The sequence below is a fragment of the Heliangelus exortis genome, chromosome 2 (assembly GCF_036169615.1).
Source record: "Heliangelus exortis chromosome 2, bHelExo1.hap1, whole genome shotgun sequence".
Lineage (NCBI taxonomy): Eukaryota > Metazoa > Chordata > Aves > Apodiformes > Trochilidae > Heliangelus > Heliangelus exortis.
The window spans coordinates 97,967,188-97,990,631 of record NC_092423.1 but is presented as its reverse complement, the minus strand read 5'-3'; the positions used below and the strand labels follow the sequence as shown (position 1 = coordinate 97,990,631).

The following is a 23,444-nucleotide window of genomic DNA, read 5'->3' as shown; positions in this document are numbered from 1 at the left end:
AAAACAATGATGTTTTTACGTCTATTCTAGAAGTGCTGTGAAGTTAATCTGAATTAGATGCATCTGCAGAAAATGTACTCACATAATACCTAATGTATATCTCGTGTTGCAAATGAAGCGTTACTAAAAGCTCTGTCAACAAATTGCAGGAATTCTGGGAGAATTAAAGCCTGTTAATAGCTGTGCCACAACATCCTTTCCATTTCCAAAGCAGTCTGTTCTTTTGTAAAAATGTATATGAGGATTATTATTATGGTATTCTTTTCTATGAATTTCAGTGGAAAATACTGCATTTTTTTCCTTTAAAGAACAGTTTCCAAATTTGTCTTGTTTTGAATTACAAGCCTTGATTTCTGCTATTATGTTCTATTGGTTTTGGCATGGATATACTAAAGCCTTTATTTTTTTCCAGCATGTCTTTTCTCCCCTTTGGTTCTCCTTGTATTTACTACCTTTCTCTTTTCTTGTTTTGTTTTTCTTTTGTTTTGTTTTTTTGTTTTGTTTTGGTGTTTTGTTCCTTTCTTAATTGTTTCAGGTATTTCTTTCCCCCTCTGGATTCCCCACGGGCTGGATCGAGATGGTCCAGTCATGCCCAGCTCCTTCCTCCTCCTCCTCTGATAGAGCACTCTTGTGATGCTGACACTGCCAACCTCCAGTATCCTCACCCTCGCAGACGATGTGTATCTCGGCCTCTTAATCTATTACCTGAGAATGAAGGGGTTTAATGTGTTACTTTAAATAAACTCTGAAGGGCCTTACTCTGGTGTTCTTGAATGCTTCTGGTTGCCTTTGTGTTTCTTCTCCCATGCAGTAGAGTTTAAAATATTTGGAGAATTCGTGCATGTTTTGGAAAACAAACTACCAACATTTGGAACGTGTCTGTGTATCAAAGGAACATTTTAATCTGTACCATTTGAACTATGGCAACACATACAAACAGTATTAGCCACAAGCTATTTATGGAGTAGCTGACTTCAGCGTGCCTGTCTTTTCTTTTTTTTTTTTTTTCAGTTTGGTAAGGTCTTGATTTTTTTTTTCCTTTGTATGCTGCACTGACAAATGTGAAATAAATTTCTCGATCAAGCGCCTTCAAGAAGGTGTTGATTAATGGATGATACTGGATAAACTCATGAAAGGAACAAAACCATTCCTGTGTATACTGCAGCAAAATTGTTTGAAGTGTTTAGTTACGAATTTTCCATCTTGCTGTATAAATATTTAAATTTTATAATTGTGATTGACTAATAAACTTATTCTAAAATGGCTGTATTTGAATGCTTTTTCTTGTAGTAGGCTTGGGGGTCTTGTTTGGGTTTTGTTTGTTTAACAGGCTTCTGGGCATGGGGCTTTCTTTATTCAGGTTCCCATTGCTTTGGTGAAGTTGTGTCATTCTGGATGTGCAGTTGTGTATTACTTTTTTCTGCCACAGTGTGTGCTCTGACTCTTTTTCAACCCATGACCTGTGTTGAAGGTCTGCAGACATTACTAGGTTGCTTCACATTACCTCATAATTTGTTTCCTGTAATTGAATAGTTCACTTAGGACATTTTGAAGAAATACTACTGACTGAGAACCCTCCTTTTTTGATGTGTCAGCACAGGAACATCATTGTTGTGGAGCAGTATGGTGGCATGAACTGAAGCTTTGGCTGGCATGGGATAGGCAGGAGGTTAAATATGGGCAATGATTAGTGTTGCTGTACTGTACAAGGTGTAATTGCTGAGCCTATTCCAATGGATCTTTGGAGGAAAGGAAGGATAAAGGTGGGCTCTGCAGCAGAAAGCCAAAGCATAATAGTGTATTTTTCAACGTGCTTCAAAATGGGGTTGGTGCTTCCCGGATTGGACTGCTCACACAAGGTAATGGGAGAGGGCAACCTGCATGCTTCCAAAATGCTACCAAGTTCCTTTGAGTTTTGTGTTCTGAAAAATTCATGTGCTCAGATGTAGAATTTTTGGTCAGACACACCACATTTTTCTTTACCAATGAGTTTTAATTTACTAGGAAAAAACGAGGTAAAGATGGTGGTAAGGTGATGGTGAGTGGAGGTAGGCTGCTGGTAATTTTCAGCTGGTGCAAACAAATGTGGGGGGAAAAAAAAGTTTAGTAAAAGTGGATACTTAGACCTTTCAATCAAAAAGTTAGCTTTAATGGAACCACACCATACTTGGTATGGGTAAACAACAGAAATGCTACATGACTGAAAAATTTTTTTTTTAATTGGGGTAGTAAGTAATGGCTCTTTGTGGGAGAATGAGTCATTAAAGAAAAAAAACAATTTTACTGGAAGTCATCCCTAAACCAGAACAAATGGTTTCTGGGTATGCAGCCTGCAGAATATACTTGTGAAGGTTTAACCCACTTGCAGAATTTGTGTCTTAATCCTTTAAAAATCATTCCCTTCAATACAGCAATTGATACTGATTTCCTACTGTGTTTCTACTTGCACCAGGAAAAAAATTAGAGTTCTTTCCTAAGCAGGCATCAGGAGAAGCCAGGTGGTAGTGTCTCCATAATGCTGCTGTATTGCTATGGTGAAAGTTTGTGCAGTGAGACCCTGTAGTGTGTCAGGTTTGCCTCAAAACACTGCAGTAATAGCAAAAAGTATTGTAGAACATATTTGAAAATAGTTCTTTTCATACAACTATCCTTGATAAGCCAAATCTATGGAAAAGATTCCTGCTTGCATTTTTTTTTATTTCAATTTGCTTCTGTTACTCTTTTGGAGCCCCAAATAACCAGTTATGGTAATAATAAAGTAAATCACAACTTTTTGCAGCTTTCAGTACATTTGTTTGTAGTTAATTCAGCATGGTCACGTTATTTTCCGTGCTGAACTTGTATTATTATTGGAGATCCTGAGTAATTCTAGTCACACTTGTTACTAATGGAACTATGCTGTTTCCCTCTCCGTGCAAACAAGCCAGGTTTCCAGTGGAATGGCCAAGTAGTTTGACTTTAACAAATGAACTTATGCTGCTTTTGTGGCTGATGTTTGCCTTTCACTTGCCTGCCATTTTGCACTGACAGCTCTCCAAGCCAGGACCTTTCACTCTGTATCCCTAACTGTCCACCTCTGCTTCATCAAACGTATGCTTTCCTCTTTATTAGTCATTATTGCTTCCATAATTTGAAATTATGAACAGTACTCCAGTGCAGGAGCACTTAAGACATAAAAGCAGCAAAACTGGGAGAAAGGGAGATTTTTGTAGAACATAAAGGATGTTCCACCTCAACATGAGGAGAAACATCTTTATAGTGAGGGTGACAAAGCACTGACATTGTCCAGCCCCTGACATTCTATCATTCTATGATACCTAAAAGGAGGTTGCAGTGAGGTGGGTGCTGGCCTTTCTCTCAAGTAGATAACCACAGGACTAGAGGAAATGGCCTGAAGTTGCACTATGGGAGATTTAGACTGGATATTAGGAAGAATTTTTTTACTGAGAGGGAAATCAGGAGTTGGAATAGCCTGCTCAGGGAAGTGGTGGAATCATCATCCCTGGAACTATTTAAAAACCATGTAGATGAGGCACTTCAGGACATGCTCTTAGTAGGCATAGTAATAAAAAAAAAAAAAAATTATATATATATATATATATATGTATGTATTTTTGTTTGGTTTTGTCTGGGGGGGGATGTCGGTGATTGGACATGGTGATCTTTGACATCTTTTCCAACTGTGACAATTCTGTGAATACAGCTGCAGAAGTGCATTGGAAGTGTCCTAGAGTAACAATGAAGTTCATTTAGATTTTCTAAAGTTGTCACACACACACACACACACACGTTTGTAAGGCATTCATTGCCTTCTCATCCTCTACTTAAAAACCCGTGACATTTATGCTTCAAAAGTGAAATAAAATTTTCTATGTACTGTATGTAAGCTGCACACTGCTCAACCTCATCTAAGTGACTCATGTAGCAACAACACGACAAAAAACCGTCAGGGATATTAAGGACGCCTGCAACATAAAGACATAAATTTGTCACCTAAGTAAATCCGACTAAAGCTTTTTACTTTTACCAGGCTGTGCCCTGAGCCGGGGCAGTAGGTTAGGCACAACACCTCAGCGGTGTCTCTGGGGCCGCCGCCTCTGCCTTGACAGACCCCGCGCTGCTCACCTGGATTCAGACCTCGCCGATCAGTGATCGAACACCCAAAACCGAGCCCACCGCCCTTGTCCCACAGCCTCCCCGGGCAGCGTTACCCTGACCCCAGGCGGGGTGAGCCTCGGGGTGCGCCCCTCCCCCGGCCGCCTCACGCCTAACGGACGACGGCTGGGGGGGGCGGGGCTAGGCGGTGCCGCGCGCGCCCCCCGCCCAATCAGCATTTCCCCCTCTCTTGCCCCTCCCTCAAACTTTTTTTCCCTGCCTTTCCCCGCCGGCCAATCGGAGGCTCCCTCAGGGGCTACAGACCCCTCCCCCCCCTCCCCCTTACACTTTAGTTCCACACACCCCCTCCCCCCCCCCTCGCCCTCGGCTCTTCCTCTTCCTCCATTGGCTGGCGGCGGCGCGAGGCGAGCGCGCGCGGGCTCGGGAAAGTTTGGCGGGCGGCGGAGCGGCGGCGCTTGCGCACCCGCTGCGGGGCCGGGGCTCGGTCCCGGGAGGCGGCGGCGGCGTGCGCGTTGCTGTCGCGCGCCAGGTGAACGGGGTGGGTGGGTGTGGGTGTGTGGCGTGGGTGTGTGTGTGTGTGGCGTGGGTGCGCGTGGGTGCGCGCCTCTGGGGGGCGCTGCGCGTCGGGGTCTCGTGGGAGGAGCAAGAGGGCGGCGGGCGCGGGACCGGGCGCGCGGAGGGAGCGGCGGTTTGAAGTTTTGGCGGTTGGGCCCCTGTTCCTCCCTTTCTCCCTCTCTCCTCCTCTCCTTCTCTCCATCACCTCTCAGGCAAGGAGCGGGGAGGGGATGGGATGGGCCCATCGGTCTTGACCGCGGTAGCTTCGGGGAGGGCAAAGCTGATCCTCTCCCGTTTAAGGGAAAGTGATCGTTGTTTTTCAGCTGCTCCCCGTTCCGGCCTGCGCGGCGGAGGTTGTCGGCAGTCGCCCTTCCCGGTGGGGCTGTCCTAACGCTCCCGGGCCGCGACGGGTGGAGGGTGGTCCCTGCAGGGAGTGGGGAGGGGTAGCAGTGCCCCGGGCCTTCCGTGTTGGGATGAGTTGCGTTCTAGCTGCAGCCTGCCAAGTCGCTGCCCGAGAGGGTCGCGTCATGGAGTTTGTAGCTTCCCAGGTGCTCGCTGCTGTGGAAATGGAGGAAGGCGGGCTGGGTCCAAGCAGCTTTACAGGCTAAATATAGGTTGGCACGTCTTGCAGAGTCGGTATTATAACTTGCAGGAGTGCTGTTCTTTTTAGGAAGGCTATGAAACCCTGTGGCCCCCTACAAGCTTGAGGGGAGAGAAATGGAAATGGTTTTTAAGCGCGTTTGTGAGTAAAGTGGGGTGATTGCCAAAGAATATTTGCTCTGTTGTATAAGTAACATCGTTTTGACACCATTGCTGTGACTTGTGTAACTGTATAGTTGTTTTGTTTTTACTTTCAGGTGCTGCTGGACCAGGACTGATGTGTTGCCAAGCAGAGCGCTATTTTAAGTAGCTTGTGCAGGATGATGGAGGACTTCAGAAATATTGCCGATGAGACATTTCCAAGCTTCTTGGGCCATTCATTGAATAGCAGTGCGAATGTAACTTTTGAGAATGTTACTATTTCTTCAAACCCAGGCTTACCTGTTGCAGCTTCAACTGTTGCCAGGAGTAAAATGGGTGGTGAGAACAGGTGAGACTCTCAGTTAATAGCCCTTAAAAGAAAAAAAAAAAAAAAAAAAAGTGCCTGGTTTGAAACATTTTACAGAATTACCTTGATTGGAAAAGATATACAAGATTATAGAGTCAAAAAAACTATGGAATGCTTAATGAATTTGCGTGTCATTTAGCTTTGGAGAGGAAAAGTTTCTTTTGGCAGAATACTTGGTAGATGATAAAGGTGTTTACAAATCAGTAGCATAATCGTCATCAAACTTAGGATTCATTGTAGCAGTGAAAAAAATCTTCATTACATTCCTAACTCATAAAAACTTTCTAATTTAAAAAAAAGTTTTGCTCACTTAGCAGTCGTCCTGTGACTTTACAAAAAGGAAGATCAGATTTGCATACCCTCTCTTTCCAGAAGTGTGCATTCCAATGGAATGGAACAGTGCCATCCACTTAAAGTGATAATGTGGTATTTCTCTGAAGAGCTACAGAAAACCAGAGAGAATAATTTTGGGTACACACGTGTACTTGTAAATACCAAATGGCTAGAAAATGCTAAAATATTAAAATAATTGAACTTATAGAAGATGAGTGGCCATCAGTATGTTTTGTTCACCCCTCCCCCTCCCAACGTTCTTCAGAAAACAGGAGAGAGGCACGTTGGGGTGATTCTGTTGTGTCTTTTTCCTCCCCACACTTCCAGGCTTTCTGATGTGTGTGAATCCTATTTAGAAGGGAAACATTCACCCCTATCAGGATCTTCTCGTGGTAGGAACTCAAATTCTGAGCCAACGGGAAGATTTGCCCTCAGCTTTCCCGATGACATGTAAGTGAGATAATTTCAGTTTCATTTTGTCCTTGAATGTGTGCACCTCTATGTAGATTTATATCTATTGTAAGCTAATTATGGAATACTTCAAAATTTAATTGCCTACCTCAGCAGCAGCTTCTACTACTTGCCTTGTAGCAATAACTGCAGAGCATAGCTGTGTGTTGGCTTCTTAGCCTATGGTGTTTGGTAGCCCAGGCAGCTTTTGCAATGGAAACAGCTCCTTCGTGTTTGGTGAAGAGGGATAGTGGCAGGCTTTGTGGAAGCATCCTGTGCAGTGCTACATGATCAGTGCTCTGTTGTCTAAGCAACTAATTTGGGTTCATACATCACACAAATGAATCCTTGGAAGTGATATTTTTTTTTTTTTAAGGTATGATGTTTAAAAATTAAGTCAGTTAAAATTTCCTACATGTAATTAATTGACTTATTTGAATCTCGCTCCTATTTACCTAGTTTATTACATAATACAGAATTAAGCTAATGTTTCTAATTCATGTCATGTGTGAATAATAGTTTGCACTGATTTAAATCTGTTCCAAGTAAGTATCATGCAGTTTGCATACAAAAACCATCAATTTCATTACATTTAGCTTCATTTCAGAGGCTATTTCTTCTGAAGAAGTAGCTAGTGTTAATTACAAAATTTAGAGCTCATTACTAAGTGGCAGAAGTGGTGGAAGCTGTTGCATGGGTTATGCTAATGAAGGTTAGATTTGTTCCTATTGTGATAGAAACTGCAATGTGCCTCTTGCTCACAGATCAAAATTGCCCTTTAGGCAATTTATGTCCCTCTAAAAACAAAGAATATAAGATGTAAGAGGGAATAAGCTTCTTGATTGTACTAAAACAAAACAAAACATGGGCTTAATTGCACTTATGACCTTTGAATGTTAGTCTTATTCATGTATCTTAAAATATTTTAAAAAAATATTGTTCGGTTCACTCTGTGTGGGAATTTTAAAATCTTACTTGATTGGCTTGTCTGCCTGTGTGGAAGTCCTGTGAAACCAGAACTGAAAAATAACTTTCCTGCAGAATTACAAAAGCTATTTTTTAACAGAACTATGGAATTTCAGTAGGTCATGTTCTTTAAGACTTAGTCTTTAATTTAATGTTCCAAAATCATGCTGATATTGCAGGCTCTAGAAAAATCTTGTGTAGAATTTGACTTGCTCTCAAGTGGGGCATGGACTCACCTGGCATAGACCCTTTCCCCTTATACTATTCCCTCTTTTTGCAGAAACTAAAGAGAAAGGATGAAACAGAAAAAATTAGAGTGGCATACGTTACATTAAATTTCACTGTCTGTTTCACATTTCAGTTTGTGAAACTGAAGCCTTTGTCATCTTGATATTGATTCCTTTATGGTATAGTGACAGGGATTAGGTCTGTAGAATTTGTCTTAATGGGAACAGCTGACTTTGCCAAGAGATGAATGCTTTAAGTTGGAAAATTTATCAGAACTTCATAAAGAGAGATGTATACTGATCTTGATCCATATATCTCACTGAGTGATTTTTTTTTTTTAATTGAAATAATTATCTTTCTAGGGAAGCTTCTGCACAAGCTAAAGAACCAGAGTCATCTTCAGTTACTTTAAAAGAATCCCACTTGATACATGGAAAGCAAGATCAGAATGTCACCGAGCATTCAAATAATGGTGAAGATACCTTACTTGAGGTATTGCCACGTGAACGATTAGAAGGTATTAAACTTTGAGAAAATTTGTATGCTTATTCTCAGAGCAATTAGCTTTTTATGCTTTAGATGTCTTCTCTTGATCCTTTCATTGTTTTATGGTATAGTGTAAATGAGTTTTGAAAAATAATCTCTTTGATTTTAATGAACTGAAAACAGACGAAGCTTGTGATTGGCATGGTGTACAAAGCACAAAGCTAGACAGGAAACTTCTGACAATGTTAATTAGGATTATAATAAGCATAATCAGAATGATAATAGGAATATGAATTAATGTCAGGAACTGTGCTTGGGAGAAAAGACTAGTTTTTCTGCCCCTTTCAGTAGGTGTTTGTGTGTGAGATTATATTTTTACTAAGGTCTCTCTTGATGTATTCCAGCCTGTGATAGATTTTCTTTAACTGTCAGTTGTAGAAGCTGGAAACATGCTTTTCTAGTTAGGTGGGGCATAGAAAAGGAGTTTGGGATGTGTTGTGAAAAGTACACTTTTTTTTGACGTATGAATGGAGTAGTTAAAGCAAAATAATATTTTACACCTTACTCTAAAACTGTGACTGCTGATATTAAACTTGCATGAGTTTTACTATTGCCAGTCCTATGATTAAATTCTGCTTGATCCTTAAAATTTGGTAAATGTACTTAGTAAAAGCTCTCATTACTCTCTCATTACTGTATTTTAAGCTTGATCTTAATATTTGTGTAGGTTTTAAGTATTAGTTTTTATTATAATAATACTAACTATGTAGTATTCATAATTTAATAGAGAACATTATTGTAGTCTTGAGGATATGGCAGTAACTATGGCAACAGAAATCATGATGCATTGGAAAAAAAGGAACTGCCAGGTGTTTGGACTTCGTAGTTCCTGATAATGTGTAGTTAACTAATTTTAACTTGCTGTTTATTGAAGGTTTAGAATTATAGTCTAGAAATTGCCTTTTGGTCCCTTCTATTATTTAACATTTAGGAACCTTTTTTGCTAAAACCTATGTGTGTGTCTAAGACATTCTGTCTTATGGGACTTCTGATTGGATTATGGGTAGATTTAACACAGTGACAAGTGAAAGCTGCTTACAGGTGGTCCAAAAAATTAACTGGACCAATAGGTGAAATACAGCAGTGGAACAGAACACTTGTTGCTACTTCTGTTGGTGCAGCCTGGGACTCCATCCTCTTTTGCGTCCTCCATCCTTATAAAAATCTGTAAGGCAGATACTGTCTTGCATAATCTTTACAGTTCTAGCCCTGATGAAGCCCTGCCTTTTTAATAAGTCAGAGATACTTTAGATCAGTGTTATAAGAATATGTAAACTTTGTGTATTTTAAAGTTTGGGTATTGTGATAATGTGTGTGTTCCAGAATTATTTTTAGGGTTTATGCCAAGACCTTCAAGAGGCTTGGTCTGCTGTCTTACAGAATAGTTAGCCCTTAATATAACATTAAAAAATACTTCTTACACTACATTCTTTTGTTTCAGATTTGCCAACTGGAGTACATTTTCTTCAAGATAATAAGAATAACAAGGTGAAAGTTTTTCTGAATATAGTGAGATTAGAAGTTTTTTACTATTAATCTTGTAATACACCTAGCTCTGTGAGAGGAGAAGGGAGGGAATTGAGCTGTATTTATTGCCTTATGTCTTGTATCCCTTACATTTGTAACAATGCTAGTGTGCTGAATGTGTCATGCCTCATTTTGCCTCCTTTTTCAAGATCTCTTAAAATAATTAGTACCATGGGAACATGACTCTATCTTATCTGTCTCAATTGTGAAAGTTGTTTACTCCTAGTCTCTGCTATCTTGTAGTTCATTATCCATGTAAGGACCTTACATTTTATTCCATTGTGGCTTGTTGAAAACCCTTTTAAGGACCTCTTTGGAATCCTTTTGGAAATTGAAGTAGAAAACATCCTCCTGGTTGAGCTTGCCCATGTACTTGTTAATCGCTTTGAGGAGTATTAGTTCAGATGATTTCTTTAGTATATTCAACATTTAAAGCTTCACTCGATCTAAGAACACAGTCTTCCTCCTGCATTTGTATTTTTTTAGTTTGTGGGGTTTTTAAATTTTTTTTTTTTTTTTGCTGTCTTCACCCCAGAGCTTGCACATGGCTCTGTCTGTTAATACCTGCAGCTATTCAGCTGTTTTTGTCTGCTGTGTTAGAGAAGCTGACAGTTATGGGCACAGAGATACAAGGCAGACAGGAATGGGATTTTTTGTGGCCCTTACAGGAAATATGCTTCAGGTTGCAGCCACATGCAGTCCAGTATGTGTTCCTTAATATGTCACTTGGTATTTATTAAATTTATTTAGTATTCTTTCATTTGATTTTTCTAGGAGCCACAGTTATCAGTGAGTTGCAGTTGAATGCAGATGACTGCTTCATCTGAAAATCAACTCAAGTCCCTTTCAAAACTTTCTTGGTCTTTTTTAATGCCTATCATGAGAATTTGAGACTAAATTCCAGACAAAAATTCTATCATCCTATTTTGAAAAATCAAAATCATTCATGTACATACATGTACTATTTGCAGTTAGCTAGATTCAACTGAAATACTGCTTTAGGTGATTCTTTATGCTCATTTAAAGAAATAATCAACAAAGTGCTAATAGAAGTGTGTTGAGTTCTGAAGAAGCACTGTTTTAATAGAGTAAAAAACTATTGGGAATTATCTTTAAACTACTGGGAATTGTCTTTGAACTATTGAGATTGCAGCTTAATGAAGGGGGGCAGTTTTTTCAATTGTAAACTCTTTGCAATGGTTCAGTATTTTGTTATGTGGGGTTTTTTTCCTCCTTTATGATCCCTGTGTATCTTGCATGCATCTGTTCTGGAATCTAGCAGGCAAAGTCCGTTGGACCTAGAATGTTTGCTGGGATAAGTAGGAAAAAGAAGGAAGGGGTGGTGATGCTTGGAATATTATTAATCTCATTAATTGTTTATTATTAACTGAATTTATACAATAGCCAGTAGCTCCTCAAAACATTTGTGTTGCTGTTTTTCACAGGCTGTTCCATCTGAACCTTCTGAAAAGCTGATGGAAGGTGAAATCTCAAGTGATCATCTTAGCAGTAGCCTTTCAAGTTTTTTAGAAAATGAGAAACTGTCATCTCTTGCTAGCTCAGAAGAAAATTCCACTGGTGAGCGTGCTTATAACTCTGTGTGCTTGAGTCTAGAATTCTGAATCAATGTTATTGTGTACAATATTTTGAAAAAAATTATTGTTTTACTCTAGTATTTAATACTGGATTATGCTTGATCAAAAACTGATTTTAGGAAAACTAAATATGCATTCACTGGGAAACTGACTTTTTAAATTGCAATAGGAGTAGGTGGCTGTGGAGTATGTCAGAAAAGATGACAATTAGAAGTTTAGTTTAAAAAAATCCAACAGTCCAGTCCCTGAGAATAAAAAACACGGGTAGAAATGTGGGCTTTTGATTAATAAAGTTTCAGCTATAGCTATGGTTCCGGGTAAGATGAAAAGAGATGAACATGTTCATCATAGAAGTTTATTCAGTTAGAATTAACTATTACTTGAGTTTCAGTTCAGCTCTTTTTAGGAGCCTCATATGCAGGGTGACACCCAAGTGAGAAGTTAGCTCACCTGCAGGGATAAAAGTCAGAGCATGAGTTCTGTGTTTTGAAACTCATGTGCCCTTCCAGTAACTGCTGCTGAAGGACAAACATGCTCTTTTTTAATACAGTTGCCTTAGCACATAACGTGAAGGATGATGAGGTCCTCAGATGAGGATGAGGAGGGCAGAGTGACAAATAGGTTTTACTGTGGTCTTGAGATGGAGCAGCTCCATATTCAAGTAGGGTTACTGAATTTCTCTGTATTATATCTACATGTGTAGTGACTGTTTACTGAAAATTTCTTGTTCTTTCTTGTTGCATGACTTCACTTATGCATTAAATGTGTTAAAATGAAATTAATAGTTTGCATAGTAAAAATACTATTTTCTGTCCAAGGGGATGGAATTTCTCACTGCCCTCCTAAGGAGCTGATTGTCCTTAGGTGGAAATGTTCAGGGTTCCAGTACTGATGAAGCTAATTAATCTTATTTTTCCTGGTCATTGTCCAGGGTACTAATTTTTATCATGTAATTCTGTATTCAGCGTAAGTTTGTCAGGTTTCTAAAAATAAGAAAAAAGTCTGTGTCTGAGGAAAAATATCTACTTTATCATTATTTGGGAGGTAGTGGATTATTATTTCAATTTCACAAAATAATTAAGACATGGGTAACTGAGAACATTTATTGTGGTGGTGTTAATATGAGTTGGAATTGTAGGCATTTGTCTACCATTCAGAGAATTAAGTAATCCTTATATAACTTTTAAAGCATTCTATGGATATTTGTTCTGAGGATAGATATTAGTCTTCTTTCAAAAATTTAAAGAAACAGTCTGCTTCATGTTATATGTGAAGACAGAGCCATGGTGTGGATTTGTCTATTATTCACTCTCAAATGTTGCTCATCTTGATTGCTTTACTGTAATTACCAAAGTTGCTGAGCATCCATAACTTCCAGTTCACCTAAATGGCATTTTGTTGAAAGAGTGTGCTTCTGTATAGCAGGCTCTTTGTACAGGACACTGGCAAAACTAGTGGTGTAAAAATAATGACTTGGCTCTCTGTGTATATATACTTGTGCTTTTTTCCTGTACAGTCTTGGTGTTGTGTAGGCTTCTCTGGTAGAAGGAAATACTGAGAAGATTCTTTAGAATTGGCATTGAAATACACTAAAATTGAAATACTCTAAAAAGGCAAAATTTCTGGAGAAGTCTTAAACCATCACTATCTACCTGAAAATAAAAATTTCTTTATTACGTGGAAAAATGTAGTTTTGGGTTCATAAATAAAAGGTCTGCTTGAGTACTGTTTTTTAACAATGAAAAACACAAAGAGGACTGATGAAAGAGGAGAGATGTCAAACTTCTTGGAGTATGTTTTACAATGGTTTAAAGTGTGCATTAAACCATGCTCTAAAAAGCTGACTAATATTTGGTTTAGTAGTTAGCTAATGATGTTGGTCAAAGGTTGGACAGGATGATCTTGGAGGTCTCTTCCAATCTAAAACATTCTGTGATTCGGTGATTCTATGTTTTGGTCTTCTGTAATCCAAACAAAACCCCTGGAAATTGCACTTCACCAGCCCCCACAAATTAAAGAAACAGCCCCAAAACAAGAAAAACTCAATCTTGGAGAACTTCTCACTTAATAAACAGGAACAGTACTGTTATTACTAAGAACACATAATGTTTTTTGCTGTTGAAATGCTTGAATCACTTTCTGTGATTCTCTCATGAAATGTGTTGCATATATTTTGCTTTTCATTGGTGAGTATATGATTTGCTTGTTGGAATGTGGTGATGTATAGATCACATGAAGGAAGATGAGTCACTCAGTAGTTAATGTGAGTTAATGTGATAGGTTGTAGTAATTTTGTTTTGCTCTATATCACTTGTCATGGAGTAAGACAATTAGAAGTTTCTGTGACCCAGTTATTTTGAGGGAAACCCAATATAATTCTGCTCTGATTGTGTGTTGCGAGACTTGATTTAATTACAATTTTGGAGTTACTTTAATAGTATGTCAGGTGGTATAAAATGTCCATGGAAGGTGATTAGCATATTTTCTTCTCTTTTTCAATAGATGATGATATAGATGATGAAGAGTTCCTTGATAACCAACTAGAAGCTTATTTTGAGCAGCTGATACAGCCAGAAATTACAGGGGGAGACACCAACATACAGAAACTCTCAGGATGCTGTGCAGCACTGAAGCTTTCTGAAAACTGCTTATTTCAAGTAAGTTTGAAGTAAAGTTCAAAGCTTAGCATGCCCAATGATTCTTTAACATGGTAGCATCATTGAAGGTTGTCTGTCAGGTTGAACAAAGTTTTCTTTCTTTCCTGGCAAACCCAAATACTGTCCACCAGGTAGTCCGTTCAGCAAAGGATTCTTTATGTTAAAGACAGGAAGTATCGCTCTAAACTAGAAACAGCTGTTTGAGCTTCTGACTTTTTCTGTTCCCTCTGCAAGTTTCCTTGGGGAAAAAATAAAACAGCCAGGTAGTTATTTTTGTGTTTATTTTCCTCTTCCTTGTAGTGCAGAGCTAGCAACTGAATCATCTGCTTGTTACAGAATCAGTTAGTGAGTTGAGGTAGAATTAGGTAAGTAGTATGCTGTCCTAAGAGGCATTAGTCAGGAAGGCTTGTAGAAAAGATGAAGTTTCTATTGTCTCTCCTTTATTCAAGTCTCCATTCAGGTTTCCCTCCCAGCTTCTAACATTCCCCTTTGGCCTGTGCATAGCCTTCCCCTTTCTCCTGCTAAGCAGTGCTGGTAGAGATTCATGTGCAGTCAGTTCTGTTGCTTGATCTTGCCCAAGGGGGGAGAAAAACAACCAAACCCCAAACTCCTAAAACTGAATTTGTCCCTTCTCTGTGATGATGGTAATGTGTCCTCAGAAATCCTGTAATAACTAATACAGCATCATTATAATTATGTACAGTATAATGCATTTCCTACATTTATTAATCCTTGTTACAAAAGTAAAAATTGCTTTTAGAGTTTTGGATTGTTTATGCTGGTTTGAACTTACTGTATATGTTTAGGTATATGTAGATATAAATGCTTCTTGCTTCACCTTTTAGCTTCCTGGCAGTGGTTTTTAGTGTCAGAGATAGTGTTTGTAGATAAATATTTGGGATCCTCTCAGGTCCACCAAGGGTAACTAAGCAGAAGCCTCCACTGATACCATTTTCTTGTGGTGTCATGATTTAAGAATGCAGCTTCTGAATGCAAAGAAATTTTGGTGAAAGCTAACTCATCCATGAGAAAGATGATACCCATAAAATGCTTGCTTTTAACTTGTTGCTATGCTCAACTAGAGTCACAGTTTTGATTGCAACAAAATTCAAAGAACAGAATGGAATTTGCTTTTAAGACGCTGAGCTTGAAAAAAAAATTCACTACTAACCAAAGATTTTGTTTATTTTTTGGCTTCTGTAAGATGCTGGCACTTCTTTTCTATCATATGACTGGTTTAAAAACAGCTTTTTGATCACTGGTTTATTATGTTGGGTAGAAATCTTAAAGGTTCTGTTAAAAGTATAGTATCACAGAGACTTATTTTTCTAGGAGTGTAAATAAGTTTCTTAAGGGGTCAGTGTTTGAAAGGTAAGCATAAAGCAGCAACTGGCTGGCTTGTGGATTATCTTGGAGCAGCAGTTAGTTCTGTTACAAATGGAATGCCAGGGATTAAGTGCCTTTCAATTTTTTTGGCTTTTGCAACAATGAATGTGATCCTGACAGTTGCATGCTTGGCCAGAATGGGAAGATTGGATTGATTTAAACAGTTGTAGCTCCTGAAATGTCAGAAATTTCCCAAATGACATCAATTTCCAAGCTATGGGAAGTGATACATTAGCTCTTGAAAAGTAGTCTGCATAGGTTGTCAGTTGCTGATGTACAGCTCGGTGTGAAGTAAGGAATAATGGGTTGTTTGAAGAGCAAGTGTAACCCAGATCTTCTCTCTGACTTCAGGTCTTTCCTAATTGTGGAAGATGTTTCTGCTTTGCTGCTGTTGTAGATGGGCAAGGGGGTAGATTCAACAGGTTCTGAGTTGGTTTTGAATGTCCTGATCCAGTAGTGGGCCAATTGGAAGTGAAAGAGGAGTAGCATGGTGCCCTTCTTAAAGGGCATTAAAGGATACGTAGCAGGAATAAGAAGAGAAGTTTTCTTGCTCTGTGTGCCCTTGGAAGTAGGTGCATGGATTGGTATAGCCAGAAACTATTGTCCTTGGTAGAGGTGCCAGCAACTAGAGAGACTCATGTCAGTGGCACATGAGTGGACAAAGTATGATGATCTCTTTACTAGAGAATTTTTTAACACTGTGAAAACAGGTGTAGTGGTTTGTTTTTTTTTTTCCTTTTGGTATATCTGTTCTAGTGTAACTTAAATCTTTTATTTTTTTTTTAAAGGAGAGATTTCAGGTTCCTGATACTTGTCAGGCTGTGACAGGAGTGGACTCTGGAAATGCTAGTGATGAAGATTCACAAAATCAAGGGACAACTGGATATCCTTTGCAAAGAGAAACACCACCCAGAGCAGTACAGCAACTGGTATGAAATTGTAGTTTAAATGTCTGTGTATCATACAGAGTAGCAGAACATGGCAGTGCACTTGAAAACTTGTTAGAGGATGAACTAACAACCCAGACTTTCTTCTCAAGAAATTATTGGCATTGTTTTGTTTTCAGATATGTTTTTCAAAAATAGTGAACTTGGACTATTTTATGCCTAGAACTGTTAGCACAAACAGTTAACAACTGCACTTCTGACACTTTTTGTATTATTGTTTTCTAAGAATTCCATGACTACTGGGGATGTGTTCAATTCCTGCACTGCTGTAGAATTGCAGTTAGACCCACAGTATCTTCAGCATGAGGACAGCCATAAAGCTGATGTTTCAGATGTCCTTCCAAAGCAAGAAACACACTCCTCTGAGTGTCAGGCTGCTGCTTCTGATGCACAAAGTCTGCTCACAGCAAGAGGCTTTTTGGGGCACTACAGCACTCCTAAAGATCTTAGTGCAAACATACCTCAGCCAGATACTGAACATGAAGTTGGTCTCGCTGAAACTTATCTGTCTCCAACTCCAGAGGGCTGTGAGAACATAAATTTAGCTACAACAGACAAAGGTATGTTGTTTCAGATGTAACCCAGGTATACAATTGGCACCACACTCTGTTGCATGGAAAAAGATAAAATTGTAAGCTATGCATTTTTCTTTAGTTATGGAAATTGATGAGAAAAACCAATGGAAAGAAAAACGTGAATAAATTTTGGCTTGGTTTTGGTTTAAAACTGTAGCATATGCCAGTTAACTGTTCTTTATTTGATGATGAAAGTAGTTTAAGCTTTCAGTTGCAGCACCTTCAGCTATGTTTTTAACTTAATGCTGACTTCTGACAGCACTCCATAAATTAAATTAAAGAGACTTTGCCATATTCCTTTATTTTGTCTACAGTGTAGCTTTTAATCTATCTTTCAGGTGATTTACCACACAGCATTGTCTATCAAAATGAAGAGGGCAAATGGGTAACTGATCTTGCATATTATACCTCATTTGATGAAGAACAAGGTTTAAATCTGTCTGAAGATGATAAAATAAATGAGGAGTTCGTAACTGGATGTATGTAATCTTTGCTCTTTTTAGCTAGCTGTTATCTGTAGTAGTGTTAATTCTACTTTTTTCCTTTTTCTTTGTTTTCACTTCATCAAGTCTGTATTTGGTTTTGCAAAGCCTCCAGGCTTTAGATACTGCAAATTATTTGAAAGTTAGTGTTGATAGGAGACTATAATGATACTATCATTACTGATAGTTATTAGCTTCTTTCTTTGTTTCCTACTCTTTCCATGAAAAGTCTTTTTGGTTTGTTTCAAAGTGTTTTAACATGTGTCATTGGTACTTATTGTTTGAGCAAAAGTAATTCCTGTAGCTGTCATTTCTACTATTTTTCCTTTGGACTTCAGTTATTATTTTTCAAGAAGGGGGAACAGCAGTCATTCTGTATTGCATTATGGTTTTAAGTCTAGAAATAATTATAAACAAATTACTGTAAAATCAAGTAGAACATGGAAAGATATGCTGAATTCAATAGATGATGATCTTTTAAGCATGCTGGGAATGGATGCCTTGATGCTGAAAAATGGTACTGGTACTAAAAAATGTTGGACTTTTTTTGAAGGGCTTCACTGGACTTACCCTCTAACAAACAAGGCTTTTTGAACCTCTGTTTACTTAAAAAAATCATTTAGCTTCCTTAAGCTATCTCTAGACTGATAATAGGAGTCTGTATGTTTGTCATGCTGACTTGGATAATAGGCTTATAGTACTAGAGAAAAATAACTTCTGAGCACAAATACCATCTGGTTGTCTGTTTTACTAGACAGATCCAAGCAATGTGTGCAACAGTATTTCTTCTGGTCTCTTGTAGTTTCTAAAGTTGACATATGGATGTTAAAGTAATTTAAAGATGTCCATGGTCCACTCCAGGCACCTTTCCTTTGAAGGTGCTGCTGTGTGTTTCTATCTGTAATTGCTCATTTTGAATCTGATTAAACAGGGTTGATTGGTAGAAATGCTTTTTGACACTGTAGTGGTTTTCTGCTGGAACAAATAAATACCATCTAATTTGGTAGAAACTTTATCTACTATGTCAGTAAGGCAGAACTGCTCCATTATTTTTTCAAATGCCAGGGTACTTCAGACACTTCCTTGCATCTCTGACTCAGGCTACTGAATGAATAAAGTATTTGATTGTTGTAGTTTTTCCTAAGTCTGTTCAGCTTTTTTCCACCTGGTATGTTTTTAAAGGAATTCTGCTTTCCAGCTGATTCTCTTACCTGTCCCCATGGTACAAGACATGGATTCACAGATTCAGTGTGGTTAGCAATTCCTAGCTGCTAGTTTGCCTGTCAGTCTGCAGTGCTCAAGAGTGATAACTTGATAGCTGAGAGATTTTATTTGTAGGGACAGAAAGGAAATATTACATCTGATGCTTCTAAGTGTGATTCCTGGTGGTTATTTCTGTCAGCAAACTGTGCACACAGTGTATTCTTGTACTGAATTGTGTAGTATTGCTCACTTCAGAGTTTGGTGCTTCAAGGGAGTTCTCAGAGCTCTGCTGATGCAGAGGATTAAGGCAGAACTGATACTGACAGTGTGCCATTGACAGTGTGAGGCTGCCTTCAGGAAACACAGTTGGATTGCCCAATAAAGATATCTTCCAACTTTGTTTCCTCAAGATTATATTGTGACTTTCCCCAAGTCACTTTATTGACAGCAGCTGTATTCGCTTTACAAGTCTGTCATCTGTGGCTGTGGATCCTTTGTGGTACAAGGCTACATATTTTATAAGTTTTTATATGCTTAATGATAAATTAAGATAGAGCAGTATCTCTTGATCAGCAGTTTTTCACATTGCTTCCGTGAAGTGATGTTAAGTGCTCACTGTCCTGTAAATGGTATTTGTGAAAACAGTACAAGTATTTGAATTTTAAAAGTATTTATTTGGCCTGCTAGTTTGCACAGATATTCATGATCTTGTACAAGCCAGCCTGTTTTCTTTTGCTCCAATTCAGAGGTACCACCTTGATGAAATTTTCAAAACCAATAATAGCAAAAGTTTGGAAGTAGCCATGTTATCGTCAATTCTAGCTAGTATGGGTAGCATAACCTACAAATAGCTGTAGTTTGGTTTGGGGTTAAGGCTGTAAGGGGATTTGTTTATTCACCTCTGTTAGCTAGATAGAGTGCTGATTTTACTTTGGGTACTGAAGACAAAGGGTATATGAACTTTTCTTACCATTATGGGGTGGAATAACTTCTAGAGTGTCTCAGACTGTCTCAGATGTTGAATTAAATGCTGCAGTATCTCTCCCTCAAAATTTAGTTTAATGATGCGTAATAATATCGACAATGATTAATTTATACCTTATTCTAATAGCTTCTTTTTGTTTTTTTAAGCTGAAGCTGCAGCTATGATTGCACAGGACCAGGAAGAATTTGAGAAAGCACACAGACTTGTGCAGGTAACTTATTATCTCAATGTAAACAGTTCTAAAATAAAAATTCTCCAATTTATTTGTAAGTTACAACTTCTGAAATCTCTTTGTCTGCAGGCAGAAAAAGCAGACAGTCTAAATGCATCTGAGTTAGCAGATACTTCATGGAAATCTGCCAACAGCTGCATTCTGCAGAGACAATCTGATCTTGATAAAGATGCCAGTTATTTACGTTTGTCTTTGGGGGAGTTCTTTGGTCAGAGATCTGAAGCTCTTGGTTGTCTTGGTGGAGGCAGTGATGTGAAACGGGTATGTATCTTAATATTAAGGCACAAGGAAAGGACAAGAACAGCAGCAGCTAGCACTGATTTCGATTTTTGTATTGTAACAAATTATTTTTGAGAGCTGCTTTTTTGAGTTCACTTGGGAAGGAAATTCTCTCTGTGTGACAAGCCTCAATTGGCTTGTTTCTCACCTGGAATTTCTGATGTGAAAGGCTGGATGGTGTTGTTGGTAAATCTTTATCTTCCCTTTTTGTTCAGGAAATTAATTATATGAAGGATTGGAGAGAGAAAAGTACTTCATATGCAGGCTGCATGTTGGTGGTCCAAGGAAACATAGTTGAATGAAATGCTGGTCAGACAGGGACATCTGAACAGTGATTATATCTGAGTTTTTATTGGAAGTTGATGTGCTATGTATGTAAATGCCCAACTCCAGTAAAAACTTGTTGCCTGGACCTTAACTAACCAATGTACTTCTTCATACTTTCTGCATCTGATACTTGTGTCTTATCTGCTGTTGGTGGTCAGTGTCTCATCTGTGTTGCAGGTGGGAAAAGAAATAAGTGAGGAAGTATGTGCAATGGAAGGAAGAAGTCAAATGTACTTGTGTTAATTGAGTCGTGTCCTGGTGAATTTGTAGAGTGGATGCTGTCCTGGTACATGCAAAAGAGCAGCACTTACCTTCAGGCCAGAGATATTGAGAGCATATGTATTTTCTTTTGTCTAACCAATAAGTTGTCAGTGGTGGGGTTTTTTTATGTATATATTGGGAGCATGTGTATTTGGATTAGGCATTTGCAGTGCTAGGAGGTATATGTCATTTCTGAGTGTTATAAGAGCTGAACACCAACTGAGCATGCCCTGTGGCTGGAACTGCTTTGTACCCACACTGGACCTATTTATTATTTGTTAAATTTACTAATGCTGTATTCTGGGGTACTTTTTCTTTATAGCCATCTTTTGGTTACTATATTACATCTCCAAAGAAAAGACAACCTGTTGCTTTGCTGAGGCAGTCTGATTCACCAGGAGGCGACATTGGCCAAGAGACTTTGCAATTTCAAGGTAACTATAGAAGAGAAGGATTAGCTCTAGACAGTGGTTATACCAGTAGTTAAGAATTGTATATAGCTGTTAAAGACCATTTGGAGTAATCTGTTATTGCAAGCCTCTAATTTTGATTCACCTATTTTTTGTTTTTTGCTGCAAGCACTATCCCTGCTCCATAAAACACAGAACCTAAACACTTACCAGAGAGAACATGCTAATACCCAGTACTAGCCTGAATTGTCTTTGGATATTTCAGCATTTTCAGATAGTATATAACTATGAGAATGTCTTTAATTATTGTAAGTTTGTTCAGAGTTTTCATGTGGAAAAAGCAATATAGATACATTGCCAAAAAAGTCCCAAACCATATCAAAAAAACAAACCCTTAAAATGAGTCTGTTGTTCATACAGATAGAGAGGATATAGGGAAAGAAGGAAGACAACTTATAGCTGAGCTGGCAAGGTATGCATAAAACATAGTGTGTATTTTCTCTTGCTATCTTAAAAAAAGACAAAGTTAAACTTCTATGATATCCAGATGTTCTCCTTCACGCAGGAGATAATTTATTGAAACCAGTAGCCACTAGATCTCATATGAACAATACCTCTTAGTTTGTGTTTGATCTCCTAATCAAGAATATTCATTATTTTGGTGGTTTCAAAACATGCCTGTCCCTCTTAAACATAGTCCTTCAAAATCACCACTTCACTACTACCTGCCTCAGTCAAAGCCTATGTCCAGCATAAGAAGATTGGTTTTACTCAAATTTAACTGTTTCTAGTTTTCTACTGGAGTTTGGGGAATGTTTGTTACTATCTTGCAAAACACCACTTTATGATAAGGTTTTTTTTAGGCTTGGGCTAATATGCTAACCTACCTGAAAATAAAATTTGAGGAGTGTGAGCGTAGTATTCATAATGTCAGCTAGTTTTGTGACTGGGATGTAAACATTGAGTACTGTACAGGAAACAATTGATGCTTGTAGTATTTGGATTTATGCCATTATAACAGCTTTTTTTTTTTTCTCTAGAGCATTAAGGGTGCATGTATATCCCAAGAATGCAGGTGTTTAAGTGGTTTACTTACTTTAATTAATTTCCTGCCCTTTTCTTTGTTTTTGCACGACTTAAAAGCACAAGCAACAGAACATGGAAATTCTCCCAGCTGTGAAGGTGCATGGAATATGACTGAGATTGCATCTGAAATTCAGAAAAGCATTAATACAGAAGCTGCTACCAAAAGTAAAGCAAAGGTATTTCTTTTGTATTTTTCTATGAAGTGCAGCTATGTACTTCATAGTACTTCATGTGTACTTCATTTTGTATTCAAGTAACTAATTCAAGTAACTACAATTATTTTAGAGTCTTTTGAGTATAGCTAAATTTTGGCTTTTGTATCAGGTCACTGCTTTTTATGTTGATCATTTGAATCCTAGCTGGTGCCACTGTTTGTTAGCTTAATTTGTATGCTATGATCCCAGAGTGGGTCAGGTGCTGCTGTCACCATCTCATTTTCAGTTTTCTTCCTACTTTGCTTTTGGAGTTGCTAGGCCTGACAGCCCGTAGTGTTTCAGAGATTCCTAGATTATGGATGTTCTGTGATCAAGTTTCTGAATTTCAGCTATGTCTGCCTCTTCTGTTTTTTTTAATGAAACAACTTGTCTTTAGCATTTAAGTGAACTTTATTTGATAAAATTTAAAAATCTCTGTGCTGTGAGTTTGAAAAACATGTATTTTCAACATGGTATCCTGGACACCTACCTTCTCTGCTTTAGCATGTCGTTTTTCTGGCCAGGCAAAACACATCCAGACCCATTCAGTTACAGAAACAGCCCTTCTGCATGGTGGCTGAAAGGAATCAGCAGCTAGCAAGTTTAACTTTGTTTAGCTGATCAAATGATGGAGGCTGCAGGCTTAAATGCAGAGGGACTGATTGGATCACTCGTGTGACCATGTACTGCCATCATTGCTTTTCTTTCTGATTTATCCATGTCCTTTACGTTTTCCTTTGTTTACACAAATTGAGTAATTTGAGGGTTTGATCACGTGTATTCAGATTCTAATCTACTGTACAACTTTAGGTCACCCTCAGTCTGTTATGGTTGCTAAAATGTGCTGAAACACAAACAAATTACAGAATGGTTGAGGTCAGAAGGCACTCCATGAGATCATCCAGTTCATCCCTTCTTGCTCAAAGCCAGGTCAGATAGAGCAGGTAGATCAAGGTCTGTCATGTTTTAAATATCTAAAAGGATGGACTCTCCATT

The 23,444-nt window shown here is 38.4% G+C and overlaps 1 protein-coding gene across 1 annotated transcript in view; it reads left to right on the top strand.

Annotated features, from left to right (window-relative positions):
* The window catches only part of CEP192 (centrosomal protein 192), a 79,884-nt gene that overhangs the window by 11,850 nt on the left and 44,590 nt on the right, over positions 1 to 23,444 (top strand). Inside the window, exons 9-23 of the mRNA XM_071736903.1 lie at positions 536 to 722; positions 4,995 to 5,219; positions 5,550 to 5,761; positions 6,440 to 6,562; positions 8,119 to 8,273; positions 9,744 to 9,790; positions 11,275 to 11,407; positions 13,927 to 14,081; positions 16,256 to 16,396; positions 16,641 to 16,974; positions 17,328 to 17,468; positions 19,806 to 19,870; positions 19,961 to 20,152; positions 21,081 to 21,192; positions 22,312 to 22,430. Of these exons, the coding sequence (XP_071593004.1) occupies positions 536 to 722; positions 4,995 to 5,219; positions 5,550 to 5,761; positions 6,440 to 6,562; positions 8,119 to 8,273; positions 9,744 to 9,790; positions 11,275 to 11,407; positions 13,927 to 14,081; positions 16,256 to 16,396; positions 16,641 to 16,974; positions 17,328 to 17,468; positions 19,806 to 19,870; positions 19,961 to 20,152; positions 21,081 to 21,192; positions 22,312 to 22,430 (2,341 nt within the window). The remainder of the gene's footprint in view (positions 1 to 535; positions 723 to 4,994; positions 5,220 to 5,549; positions 5,762 to 6,439; positions 6,563 to 8,118; positions 8,274 to 9,743; positions 9,791 to 11,274; positions 11,408 to 13,926; positions 14,082 to 16,255; positions 16,397 to 16,640; positions 16,975 to 17,327; positions 17,469 to 19,805; positions 19,871 to 19,960; positions 20,153 to 21,080; positions 21,193 to 22,311; positions 22,431 to 23,444) is intronic.